Here is a 14,908-nt window from a genome sequence, read left to right as displayed (position 1 = left end):
CTGTGAGAAATAAACGTCGGTTGTTGAAGCCATCCAGTCTATGGTATTTATTACAGCAGCCTAAGCTAAGAAAATGTGGTTTTTAAATGTTAATTTTTGCAGCTAGGTTTCCTATGTCTGGCATAGATTAGAGTTCAATTATCTTTGTATTTCCTGAGTACATCCTGAGACAGGGGAAAGGAGGTAAGCATTTGGTAGGATTAACAGTGAATCAATGGGGACTTCCCTGGTGGTCCAATGGTTAAGACTTCACCTTCCAATGCAGGGGGTACATGTTTGATCCCTGGTTGGGGAGCTAAGATCCCACATGCCTCGTGGCCAAAAAGCCAAAAAAACATAAAAAAAGAAGGAATACCGTAACAAATTCAATAAAAACTTAAAAAAAAAAATGGTCCACATCAAAAAAAAAATCTTAAAAAAAAATAATAAATCAGTGTTCCATATTCACATTTACGGAAACTCCAAAGTAAATTCAATATTCATTCCTATGTTTATGATTGATCTATGATATGTGAAGTTTTCATATCTACTCTATTAATGTGAGAAACTACAAGAAGACATATATAAAATTAGGGATAAAAACATGTTTTAACAAGCCTGGAAGGCACATTAGATTACTAAGTGAAAAACAAACCTTAAGATAGAACCCAAAAGTAATAGCACACAAAACAGTTTTTATTTTTCAACAGACTTTCATTTATACAAAGCAAATTATGACCTTATCTCATACCTACAAACAACAGAAAAATTTTAGAAAAAGAAATGGTTCACTACTTACAAAGAACCTAAATATGTCCCTTTTATTAAAACTGTATTTGAATGTAATAAAAGATAGGCTAAACTAAGTGAGTTTATTAGAACAGGAGTTTATTCCCTAAGGTTTCTTTATCTCCGTTATTCTTTTGTTATTTTTTTGGATGATGAAATGAAAAGAAATATGGGCTCTACTGTAATGACTCATGGTGGGAAATAATCAAATTGTGCCATAGAAGCTTTTCTTCAGTCTAATGAGACTATGGTGAAATTAGGGGGAAGAGATTTTGAGACGATAGATCTGTAAACAAACATTTATAAATTAATGTGAGAAAGAGTATAACAGGTATATTTATAAAGTGCAGCGAGAATACAAAAAGCAAATAGTCTAAAATCATCCTGAAGGCCAGTATTTGTGAATATTACATTATTTGGGCATAACTTTGTTTTCACAAAGTAAGTCACAGTTAATTCTATAGTTATCTACCATATTCTTTCCTTAGTATTTATTTACATAGATATTTTTTTATCCATGCCCCACCTTTCCAACTTAGCTGTAGGCCATCAGAATGACTAGGGTTACTCTTAGATAGTCCTCAACAGTCAAAAAGCCTTCCAATACCAAAAGGAACGACATTAACTTTAAAAAACTCCCAATCATCTAAAATTCGTAAATACATCAAATTATTTCATAAAAGCTTTAAATTCTACAGTTTTTATAAAACCTACTGCAGGTAAGTATCATACACAAGAACACTGACTTCTAAATAGGCAGGCTACTAGGGAAAACATTTGTGATATAATGTTTCACATTATAATTCAGAGAGAATTCAGAGAGAATTAGCACTGTCATAATTCATAGGGCTGAATCCTCTAGAAGTGACAATAACACTGTTACACATATTTGAATGAGATCTACCCTTTTAACTGTGTAACTGAAGAAATACATTTCAGGTTAACTATATAGGACATCTAGATATATAGTACAATACTTTACAACCTGGAACATCCATACCTCTAAAGTCTGGAAGAACAGAAGATTTGAGTCACTTCAATTAAAATATGTGGATGTGTATGAGTGCATTCATACTCTCTTACCCTTTAACTAAAATGTTAAATAACCTTATTTTGGGATTTAATTGTATCTCATATTTTTCAGAAACTATGATTAGCAATTATAGATGTCTAACATCTTAGAGGGTAAATAAATTATTAAAGGTCAGTTTTTGGTAAGTCTTTTAAATACATGGATTTCATGAGGAAAAAAATACAAAAACTCATTTGTGATTTGTGGTTAAACATGAGAATCACTGGTCCAGTAAAATTTGGAAAGAAGTAGGTGCTCCAGAGTGACAACTACTGTTAATATGCAATATCGGTGCACCCTTCCTCAAATAAAACTCTTTCTACTAAAAAAATTTACTCCAAATAGTTGGTTAATAAGGTCTCTTGATGAATCTAATCTAAAGTTCTTACCTTGCTTTTCATGGCAGAAGAATATGGGCCTAAAAATAATCCAGGCAAAATTTCCTAGGAAAAAAAATTGAGCTATTTACCATCAGCAATTTAAATCTATACAAAATATGTACCATATAAGTGGATTAGCTGAGTGTTTTCATAGCTGTTATAATAATTTGCTAAAAAGCCTGTTATTTAGGGAGTACTTTCTAGCCACACTGAGCAAATGATTGGGAAGAGAAATGCAGATGTGCTTTATATAATCAAATGACACATTTAAAGTTTAAATGTAGTTCTGAAAAGTCAGGTATTTGAACTTCCATAGTGCTTTTTATAAGCAGTTTGAGTAGAATTACTATATTGTATTGTTGTCTTTTAGATTACTAAAACACCCCTAATTTTACTTCTATTTTCTGCTATAGTTTAGAAATAAAATAGGTATAAAGAAAATCATCCCTTTGGAATTACACAAAACCTTATTCAGTCAAATCAAAAGTAATACAAGATAAAACAAGATTACAACTTTTACCTATGTAAAGTATTATTGCAAAGCTTAAAAAAAAAAAAGACTATTGACTATTGACAGAGTCTCAGCAATTTAAATAAATAACTTCTGAATGGTGAATTAAAATTTATTCTATGTGAATTCAATATAGAAAGCTTTCAATGTGAATTCCATGTGAATTCAATATAGAAAGTTTTTAGTATATAGAGTATATATCATACTCTATATACTAATATAATTTTGTAGTTCGGTTCTATGGGACATCAGAATTATTTGTGTATAGGTGTGATTTCTTCTAATAGCTTCTTGTAGGCAGAAACTAAATTTTACTCATATTTGCATTCCCCATAGCACCAAGTAAAACGCCCCACGGGTAATCACATATTTTTAAAAAGTGAATTTTCACAAAGAGAGAAAGGGAACAGATTTTTAGAAGTCAAGAGATTCCTGAGAAGGGGAGACATTGCTTGATCTTGGGAGTAGCAAAGTTGAAATGCAAAACAAAAAAAGTACTGCTATGTGGGTTAGCTATCACTAATTCATTCATTCCATACTGTGAGTATTCAACTCAATCTTCTGGAGAACTTCACTATGAAAGTTGACTGGGAATCAGACACAAAGATGAGCAATTAGTCAAAAGGGTGATGTGCTTTACAGTCAACTCTCCTGAGTTTATCTAAGCTAGACAAACACAGAAAGTAAACTGTTTTCAGAAATAATACAAATATCGTACCCAATTTTTCAGATGAAGAGAAACAAAGTGACTCATTAAGCACAAACATATATTACTATGCCCATGGTTCTAATCTAAGAAAGAAATTTCATCTCCCATCTTTTTAAGAGCCACGATTAACTTTAAACATGTTAATATTTAAAATACTCAATGATGAACCTACGGATCATGAATCAACAGGACTCAAATCCTTTGTGAAATTAGGTTAAATTATTCAACAATGATAGTAACAGTAATACAGGCTGGCTGGAATAAATGAGAAGGTTGTCATACCTGCATCTCTCGTCTCATAGGGTAGGTCCACTCCTTAAAAATGGAAGGAAAACATAAGAAAAGTAAATAACATTATGAAAAATGTCACCCAATTAAAAGTTAAAGATGTAATATACAAGTGTATGGATTTTTTAAAAATACATTATACTTATAGAATATTCTATAAAAATAGAAGATTCAATTGGCTTCACAAACACCTGAAAATTTAAGTGACAAGAAAACAACGATTAAGGTAATTCTTTAAATAACTGGGCTTCCAAAATTATGATTATGTTACTTTATAATGGATGGAATAGTTCAATAATAATAAGGATAGGTATTCCAGAAGTTTCTCTCAAAAATGATCCTCTAAATCAGAGATGTCAAATAGACTTTTTGTCATTCGTGCCAACTCTAACCAACTGGCAGTAGATAGCTAAAACCCAATGTGGAGAAAGACTCAAGGAAGGAAAGAGTGCTGTGGTCATTGAGCAATATCTGCAATGATGAAAGAACAGAATGTGATAGGTATTTATTTGTCATTCCTGATCTAAACTGCCAGATGCTCATCAAACAGCCTTTCCCATATCTCACTTGGGCTTAAGATTCTGTCTAGTTCAAGTTCCTTTACAGATACACTTCACCGAAGTACAGAGTTCATTCTTGGAATGCAGACCAAGATAAAGAAGTTGGAAAATAATGCAAAATGCCAATGCAAAATGGCAAAAGACAGAAAATATTTTAAAAGAAAAAGAAGAAAGCTATTACAGTGAATTGAAATGAAGAATCAAATATAGGACAGATAGTCCTCATTTGTAAATGGACTACATTCCAAAAGTTTCTAGTTTGGTTGCTTAAAACTCAGAATTATAAATAGTAATTAGGTTTCTAAAGTTAAAACTGCAAAAAGTTAAAAAAAAAAAACACCTTTTTATTTTGAAATAATTTTAGAATTACAGAAAAGTTGAAAAAAATAGTACAAGGAATTCCCTTTACCCTCCATCCAGATTCCCCAAGTCAGAAAAGTATTTTTAACATATAAGGTAGAAATGTTATATCTCTGTAATGGAAAGAGAGAATAGTACTCCTACAAAGACAGTCAGCATTTTTTTTTAAAATAGAGAAACAAAATACATTTTTCGTTTTTAATCTTGAAAATTGGTCTCAGCAATGTAGTAGAAGCGGACTATAAACCCTGAGAAACCATCTATGAAATGACTGTTAAAATATATTTTTAGAAGTATCTTTAAATGCACAGCTGAACTAAGAAGTGAGGGAAATCCCCAGAGAGACACACACTCATGAACACAAGAAAGCACAAACACAGCAAGGGTAGTAAGCACTGAAACAGAGCATACTGAGAAGATCTGCTAGTCTTTTCATGGCCTTATATTTCTTTCTGTTCTTTTAAAATGTAGGTATAAAAGAACTTATAATGAGGTGTTAAAATGCCCAAATCTGAATGTAGAGCTCAATCAATTTTTACAAACATACATACCCATATGATCACCACTCAGACGAAGATTTCCACCATCCCAGAAAGTTCCCTCATTCTTCTTTTCAGTCAATATCTCCTGTTTTCAGAGGTGACCACTAACTTCCATCACTACAGATTTTAGTTTTGTCTGTTCTGGAACTTCACATAAATGGAATCATACAGCAGTACTATTTTATGTCTGGTTTATCTCACTCAGCCTAATGTCCGTGAGATTCATCCATGTTGTTGTGTATATCAGTAGTTTGTTCCTTTTCACTGCTGTGCAGTATACTAGTGTATAAATATTCCACAATTTACTCACTCTCCTGTTGGTGGGGATTTAAGTAGCTTCCAGGTTTTGGCAATTATGAATAAAGGTGCAATGAAAACTCTTTTATATGCTCTTTGGTGGACATATGCATTTATTGCTCTTGGATATATAAGTGGCAATGGAATGACTAAATCAGAGTAGGCCTATATTTGGCTTTACTAGACACTGTCAAAAGTTTTAGAAGAGCAATTTACACTCCCACCAGGAATGTATGGGAGTTCTAGTTGTTCCACATCCTCATGATGGCCTTAATTTTAAATGGCACGGCACATGAGACAAAGCCTAGGACCTGCTCAAAGTCAGATCATGACCAAAAAGCTGGGACCCCCAAAGGGCAACACCCTCAGTGAAAGATAAAGTGGATGGAGTGGGGCCTCACTTCATCCCCATAAAAATGAGTACTCTTGCCTTTCCTAGCTTTGGTTCTGAGTAGGTGGTGGTGGTGGTAGTAGTGGGGTGGGGTCTTCCTAACCAATCTGGTCTTCACTCTGGTTTGGCATTAGAATGCAATTATCTTTGTGAGGCCAAGTGAAAATTTAATGTCAAGTGGTCCTGGGTAAATAGTGTCCATGGGTTCCTGGGAGAAGCAAATGCATTTTCTCTCTGGAGGAACATACCCTAAACCTAGATCAGAAATAATTCAAACAGATAGGTTCCAATGAACTCGCAATATAAAATTCATTAAAAAAAAAAAAAGATGAAACGAATCACCATGAAAAGCGATACAACTGAATCACAGCCACAAAGACGGCAGATATTAATTACAACAATGAAAAATACAACACATTTAATATATTTAAAGAAATAAGAGTACCATAAGTATGACCAAAAATTAAGAAACTAATTTTTAAGGGAGCCAAAAGGAATATGTAGAACTGAAAAAGTATAACTGAAATGAAAAGTCAACAGATAGGCTAAACAGAAGGACATAGAGAGAGAATCTGTGAACTGGAAAACAGAACTAATGAAATGACCTAAATTCAGAGATGGAAAATATGAGCAGTTAATAGACATATAAGATAGAATTAAATGGTCTAACATCCATAGACTCTAAGTTCCAGAAGGAGGGGTGAGAAAATAAAGGAGAGATATTACACCAGGTATTAATGAGAATTTTCCAAAAGTAGTTAAAGATACCTCAGAAATAGGTGGCCCAGTAAATCCCAAGCAGGATAAAGGAAAGAAATGCACAAGTAAACAGTGAAACAGCAGCACAGCAAACACAGAAAGGAGAATTTCTTTTTCCAGACTAAAAGCAAATAGAAGACTGGAAAAGAATAGAGGCCAGAAGACCTACATATATGCAGTCAATTACTTTTCCTGAAAGACACCAAGGCAATTCAATGCAGAAAGAAAAGTCTTTCAACAAGTGGTGCTGGAACAACTGGATAAATGTCTGGAAAATAAAACGAATCTTGATCCTGACCACACATGTGTGTGCGCATGCACATGCATGCGAGCACACACACACACACAAACATCTCATCTGTCTTCATTGCTGTATCTATTTCCAGCACTTGATGACAGTACCTGGCACATAGTAGGCACTCAATAAATAATTGTTGAATGAACGAAAAAAAGTGTGTGTGTGTGTGTGTGTGTGTGTGTGTGTATAAACATAAGTGCAAAAATGATATAACTTCTAGAAGAAAACATAGGAGAATATCTTTGCAACCTTGGGAAAAGGAAAGATGTCTTAAAGAGGGCACAAAAGGTACTAAGCACAAAGGGAAAAAAACAATTTAGTAAATTCGATTTCATGAAAATTAAAAACTTCTGCTCAAGGAAATACACTGCTAAGAAAATGAAAGATCAAGCCACAGACTGAAAGAAAACATTTGTAATACATATATCCAACAAAAGACTTGTATCCAAAATACAAAAATACACACCAACAATAAAGTGAAAACATAATTTTTAAAATGGGCAAAGAAGTAGACAGACATCTCATTATGGAAGATATCTAAATGGCCAATATCACATGAAAATATGCTCAACATTAGGGAAATTCAAATTATATTAAAACAACAAATTCAAATTCAAAGCATAGGATACCATTACATATCCACGATTGACTAAAGTTAAAAAGTGACAACACCAAATGTTAGTAATGACGTGGAGCAACTGGGACTTTCAAACACTGCTGAGTATAAAATGAAATGTTAATAATACACTTACCTGATTAATCTAGCAATTCCACTACTAAGATTTACCAAAGAGAAATGAAAACATACGTCCACAAAAAAAGACTTGTACAAAAATATTCAAAGTAGCTTTATTCATCATAACCCCAAATAACCCAAATGTCTATCCATGGTATACTCATACAATGAAACAGTACTCAGCAATGAAAAAGAATCAACTACCCATAAACACAATATAGATGAATTTCACAGGTATTATGTTCAGTGAAAGAAGCCATAAACAAAACAGTCCATTTTGCATGATTCAATTTATATGAAGTTCAAGAACAGACAAAACTAAACTATGGTTACAGAAATCATCATATTCGTTGCCTAATGTGGGGTGGCGTAGGGGTTGCCTGGAAATGGATATGAGGTAACTTTCTGTGTTGGGAGAAATGGTCTACATCTTGATACAAGCAGTAGAAACACTGGTGTATATACTTAACAAAACTCACTGAATTGTACATTTAATATCTGTGCATTACACTCTATGTAAATTTTATCTCTATTAAAAAAAGAGAGCATCCAGACAAAAAAGATAGATTACATATAAAGGAAAGACAATATGACTGACCCTGACTTCTCAACTACAAGAATGGAAAGGCAGAAGACAGAGGAACAATACATTCAAAGTGGTGAAATAAATAATTGTTAGTTTAGAATATATATTGAGAAAATCGTCTTTCAAGAACAAGAGTGAAATAAAAGACAATTCCATACAAACAAACAAACAAAAGAGAGTTTACTACCAGCAGACTCTTATTAAAGGAACTTCTAAAAGATGTTTTTTTGAAGAAAAGGTACTACTGTCTCTATTTTACATTTCTATTTTAGGTACAGAGAGCCTACATAACCTGACTTCAAGTTCACGTAGTCTGACTCTAGAGTCCATTCTCTTAATCGCTACACTATACAGCCTCTCAATGTAAGAATGAACTATAAGGCAAACATATAGTTATATTTAAACAAATACTGACTACATAAAATAATAATAATGATTAGTTTATAGCGATTAATAGAATAGAAAAAAGTATATAATTTACAAGCCAGTAGAGGGGGAAATGTAATCAAACTGTACAGACTGAATGTTTACCTGCTTTGTTAACTTACCAATATGTTACAACTTTTTTATATTGAAAAACTGTTAAAGAAGTTAGGTCAAATATTCTTGTCATTTTAGTCACAGAACCGCTAACCATTGAACACAGTGCCTGCCAGAGAATAAGCACTGAGGAGATCCACGGTACTAGATTCTATGGATCTTATTTCTTTCTCTTTTCTTTTTCTTTTTTTTTTTTTTAAAGATTCTCTAGTAGTCTAACAGTCAGCCTTATCTTCCGGAAAAAACTGGTCAGAGCTGTGAGAAAGAAGAAAGCGATTAAAGAAATGTGTACTTTTGAGTTTACCTAAAATGAAATCTCTACATTATGTGTGATGAAAGAAGAAAAACAGAGGAACATATATAGGGAAATGGTGTACATATATTCCAGGGAATACTACGCAATATGCCAGATGGCACTTAAAGCCACAGGATAAACATGTGCTTCTTTCTGGTGTATTAATTTTATCAGAAGTTTTGTTTTTTGTTTTTTTGTTTTCCTGGAGAAAAAAAGTATTTTCACTGACCACTAATTTAAAACATTAAAACAAACATGAACATATGGAATAGAATGCAAAATTTACACGAATTTTTAAGTGAAACAGGCTTCAAATAAATTTTGAGCTTCTCATAAGGTTGTATTCAATAGAACATGTATGCTGTATTTATAGAAGAAATATTACCGGAGTAAAAAGCAAGCTGTATAGAAGAGAATGAAAAATTACTCCTATTCACAGGACAGACAAGCATGCAGCCTACTTTAGTGAGCATGACTTGCTGTAATAGGCAATACTCCTGATCTCAGGAGTTTACCCTCTTTGTTTATCTAGCTCTGATTACTACCTACAGAACAAATCTTAAACCTGCCTTGTCTACCAATTCTGCCTTTAATGTACTACATCAAGATTTTGAAAGTCATTCATGCTTACAGTCGTGCTCTACCAGACACATATCTGTCTGAACATGTCTCTAATAACCAAGTCTTGAGTGTATCACACTCAATCTCAACCTGCCCACAGTTCCTAAAATCCATCAATTTAGAGATGGGAGTATTAATGGGTCAGACTCCCATTATAACTGCCAATGTTCTATTCTGAATTACTATTGTAGATAACTAGTAGAATCAACTTCCCAAGCTTCAATGATTAGCAAAGCAGTCCAACTATATTTCTCAAACCAAAGCAAGCCTGCTAAGCTAAAATATCCTTAATTGTGAAATACACCATGCTTCTGACAGAAATTCACAAGTGAAAATCCTTCAATCATCAATATGAGATAGAAGGTACCACATACTAAAACACCTTTCAGGCTCTCTTCTTCCTTCTCAAGAAAATGCAGTTACACGATCTATAAAATCACACTTAGGGGACAGGAAAAAATGCTATAAAAATGTTCAAAGACCAATAAACAAATAAATAAATTCACCAAAGGACACAGGCTATAACCTATAAAAACTTAATTCTTATCATCAGATGGATTAGGGTGGTTGAAACATGTAACTTTTAGAAATACCAAGAGGATTTTTTTTTTTTATACAGGTTGGGGGAGTTCAGGAAAAAAACAAAACAAAACATCAGAATACTATACCTGAGCTGGTACACTTCACAAAAAAGAAAAAGTAGTATTACAGTTTCTCTCCTCCAAAAAAAACAGTCCTCTTCAGAATAAGCTCTTTCCTTTAGTTCTCATGCCTAACTCAAGCTTTACTTAAACCAAAGGACCAAAAGAGATTTTTACTCAAAAATGAGAGGGTTGGGGGGATATGGAGAAACAGAGGGGCATTTAAGTAAGATGCTTCTAAATCAGTTATTCCTAAACCTGGCTGCCATTAGAATTATCTAGCTCCATCTTAAACCAATTAAATCAGAATAGGGGCCCAGGCATGGTTATTTTAAAAGTTCCTTGGGTGATTCTACTCTACAGTCAGGTTAAAAAAGCACCATTCTAAACTTAAAGGAGCTAGGAGAGGGATCCTCAGTCAGACACATTAAGCAACTCCTATTTTTGATTCTGTACTAAGAGAATCAAAAGAGAAAAGAAAATGGAAAGGCTAACATTTAAGCTGCCAAACTGCAGCTGAAAAAAATATGTCACTTTTTATCTGAAAAGAAGATAAAACATTAATTCTTGAATTATAAAAGCAACAGCCCTACCTATGTAACTAATTTGTTTAAAAATTGTTACTGTACGCTGCTTTTTTTCTTCACATGTAAAAAAAACTACTGTAATCTTGCCACAAGTAAGACTCTACTATTAAAACTAATCAAGATTCTTTCATTAAGTCAAAAAACATTCGTCAAGCTTATGATATATATCAGACACTGTTAAATGAAAGAAACAGTGGCAGGCAAATAAGACAGAAATTTATTGGTGACCAAGCCTCCTTATGAAACTTTTAGGCTATAGTGGAAAATAGACATTGATCAAAATTATAAGTATGATAACTGTTACAAAGTTAGGTATAAAAGTAAAAGTAGCAAGTGCTACAGAGGTTTTTAAACCTGGGGGATTGAACTAGTCTGGAGAATGAGAGAGGGGACAGGAGGAATTGGCAAAATCAGGGAAAGTTTCTCTGAAGAAATGATGCCTCAAGTGAGATCTAACCCAAGAGCAAACAGTTAATGAGGAGAGGGCAAGGGGAATGCTGGCAGTTATGGTAGGGGAAAATAGTAACGTAAAGGTCCTGAGATAGGGGGAAAACATTGAAGCATTCCAGAAACTGAGAGAAGATGACTATGGATAGGGCACACGGAGAATGGAGCAAGGGGAAGAGTAGCTCATAATGAGATTAGAGAGGCAGGTGATGCCAGTTCACACGGGACCATGCTGATGACGTTAAGGGTTTGAACTTCATCCTCAAAACAATGGTTCTGAAAAACCTAGGGGTAGGACAGGAATAAAGATGCAGAGAGGATGTAGAGAATGGACTTGAGGACACGGGGAGGGGGAAGGGTAAGCTGGGACGAAGTGAGAGAGTGGCATGGACATATATACACTACCAAATGTAAAACAGATAGCTAGTGGGAAGCAGCCGCATAGCACAGGGAGATCAGCTGGTGGTTTGTGACCACCTAGAGGGGTGGGATAGGGAGGGTGGGAGGGAGACGCAAGAGGGAGGAGATATGCGGATATATGTATATGTATAGCTGATTCACTTTCTTATAAAGCAGAAACACACCACTGTAAAGCAATTATACTCCAATAAAGATGTTTAAAAAAAAAAACAATGGGAAATCACAGCAGTTTTAAAGGAATGATGATCTTTTTGCAAACCCATCTAAACACAGCTAAATTTCTGCTAACAACTATCCTGTAAAGAGTGCTCTAACCAGTATTTCACGAAACTTAGAAGTAATATTTTTATAGAAGTGACAGGATCATCAAGCTACCATAGCCTGATCACAACAATCATTAAGAGCCTTCACTGAAATCTCTGTACTTGAATTTTTTTTTTACTTAAGCAAGATTTGGATTGTGATTGGTAGTGCTTCCTATGTGGAAGGAACTATGCTGGCTGGTCACCATAACCATGTAAAACGGTTTGCCACTTTATGTATCTCACTGGAAATTAGAAAATTACATTCTGTTTTATTAGTCAGTTTATCGTGAGTAACTATATGCCCTATTTAATGGTTATTTACAGTTTTGTCTGTCCAGAACGCATCCTCCATCTTTCGTGAAATGCTCCTACGGTTTTGGTGGGAGGGCTACTAATGAAAGCTTCACTCCCGTAGGTCAGATGCTAGGAAGTGAGCATCTGACCTAGACTGGACCCCTCACTGTATTCACCCCTTCCTGGCTCTCTTGACTGATCCAAAGGATGGGCATATGACCTAAATTGGGCCAATCTTCTAGATTTTAAACACTGAAGCTTAGAGAAAGGCACTTTTGTTCCTCAATGTGTATGCTGTAAGCATATGACCCTCGAGCAACTGATGGCCCAACTCCATACCTGTGCAGAAGCCCAAGAAAAAGAACAGACCTTGACAGAAAGTAGAGACAAGCACTAATGAAAGGCAGGGGCAGCTCTGATGCATTCTAATACCACCAAGTCAAGTCCCTGAGACCAGCTGCACTCCAAACTTTCTGGATTTAGTTACTTCTTTTCTTTTTTGCTTAAGCTCCTCTGGTTTTTGTCACTTGTAACCAAGAGATAACAAACATCCAGTGCTATGAAATAAGGAATGAACTGGCTTTCAGTAGATAATATCATTATGTACTAAGTTTAAGCATTACTTCTGTCCGACACAGGAAAGAAGCTATATCCCTCCTAAGATTTTATAATCTTTGCAAAGATAAGATACATTATTTACACAATAAAAGATTAAATACAAAGTCTGTAAACATTTTAAACTAGAACTATTAAGATTAGAACAGGGAAGAATTGAGGTGCAGTAAAAAGGACAATGAATTAAGAATGAGGAGACCAAGGTCCTCACTTGTGTCTTGCGCTAGGCATATCATTTATTCTTAGTAAGCTACAATTTCTTCACCTGAGAAGTGGGAATGCTTGCTGTACATTATTTCTTAGGTTGCTGCCAGTGATGAAATTTCTGAATCATTTTGAGGATATAAAAGCATACTCTTCATTCACATGATTCCATATAAAACAAAGAAAAAAGTGTACATTCATTTTTAACCTAACCTAAATTCTACTTCTTTTCCTATTTAAGAGTCTACTCTTAAAACATGAAATTCTCAAGGATTATTATCACAAGCAAAAGATCCGCCCCCGATAAAAAACGTGAACCACAAATGAAGACACTCAATAGAATGAATATTTGGTGTAAATTGAATGATCTCTTAAAAAGAGATTTTAGATTTCTTTCTTTCTCGATCCTACTAAAGCATATCTGAATATCATTGTCCTGTTATAATTGAGTCTTCAGAAAAATTCTAATTTAGTATTCTGCAATACCATAAAGTATTCTAAACTAGAAATAGATGGGAAAAAACTCAGTACAAACGTTAGGGAAGGAAGAAGTAAGGTGGGGTAAAAAGAACCCCAAATTAGAAATCAGGAGAACAAGTTATAAAGAATTTTATTCCCCATATTAACTTCCCTCCAAAGGGCAAGGTTTTGGATTGAAGTTCTCAGATTCGAACGAGCTAGCTTTGTGACATTTACTCTGCTGGTCACGGCTTGCCTCAAAAACACCAAAAACCAAACCAAACCAAAACAAACCAACTACTTCGGGAAACTTTTTGAAGGCACACTTAGCGAGTTCAGGGCCCACGTCTATTCCACACGTGGGGCCGTGTGTCCCACAAGTGAATCGACGACACCAAAGATTACCCCTCAAAAGGAGATTAAAAACATTACCCTCGCATTGCTTTGGCAAAAAAAGGGGACCCTTACTCCAAGTAAGGCCTCGACGCCGAACCTGGGGGGAAAGGGCTGCTTTTGCTCATCTCATTGAATTCAGCTGACCAGACCCGGCTCCGGCGCCGGAGACTCAGGGGGGGAAGAGGAACTCAGTGACTGGGGTCTGGGCTGACGGCCCCGGAGGGCGAGGCTCCGCCCCTGGGTCCCGGGACGCCCTCAAGAGGCAACAGGACTCCGGGGAGCCGGAGGCTTCGACGGTTGGGGCCTGGGGTCGCCCCTCGGCCGAGGAGCCACAAGGGGAGGCCTGTTAGTGGCAGTCACCGACAGACTCACCTCGGCGTCTTCTTTGCACTGTGGGAGCGAGGGGAACTCCAGCTTCACGTCCTCCATGGTCCCGGCCCGCGGGTTTGTGGGTGGGGTGGGGTGGGAGTGAGAGTTACCCGCCGGCCCAACACTCGGGCTGGCAGTAGCGGTGAAAGGAAAGAGGGAGGGTAGACCGGACTGACGGGGAGGCAGCGGGCTTACAACTAACACACGCAGACTAAAGGGTCCCAGCGACTCCGGCGGCGGCGGTGGCGGCGACGACAGCCGGAAAGAGGAGGGCTGCGCAGCTCGTGCCCGGCCGCCATGCTGCTGCCGTCTCCCTCCCCCGCCGAGTCTCCGCGCCCCTAAGGCCGCCCAAGCTCCCGCACCAACACGAGCCCTACAACCGTCTCGCCTTTCCACCCCGCCCTCCCCAGCCAATCCCAGCCCACGCTCGCCTTCGGCCCGCCCCCCGCGGCCGCCAG

At 36.2% G+C, this 14,908-nt stretch overlaps 1 protein-coding gene across 2 annotated transcripts in view; it reads right to left on the bottom strand.

Moving 5' to 3' along the window:
- Positions 1–14,818, bottom strand: part of STYX (serine/threonine/tyrosine interacting protein) — a 36,670-nt gene extending 21,852 nt beyond the window's left edge. Inside the window, exons 1-3 of one of the 2 annotated variants that reach the window (XM_059914239.1) lie at positions 14,454–14,818; positions 3,723–3,755; positions 2,230–2,283 (exon numbers count right to left, since the gene is read on the bottom strand). In XM_059914239.1, coding sequence (XP_059770222.1) covers positions 2,230–2,283; positions 3,723–3,755; positions 14,454–14,510 — 144 coding nt within the window. In that variant the 5' untranslated portion in view covers positions 14,511–14,818. The remainder of the gene's footprint in view (positions 1–2,229; positions 2,284–3,722; positions 3,756–14,453) is intronic. The other variant, XM_059914240.1, reaches the window with a different exon arrangement.
- Between the last annotated feature and the right edge of the window lie 90 nt (positions 14,819–14,908).

This window comes from Balaenoptera ricei, chromosome 2 (assembly GCF_028023285.1).
Source record: "Balaenoptera ricei isolate mBalRic1 chromosome 2, mBalRic1.hap2, whole genome shotgun sequence".
Taxonomy (NCBI): Eukaryota; Metazoa; Chordata; class Mammalia; order Artiodactyla; family Balaenopteridae; genus Balaenoptera; species Balaenoptera ricei.
Note: the sequence above shows the minus strand (reverse complement) of the source record. Positions and strands in the feature narration are given on the sequence as shown.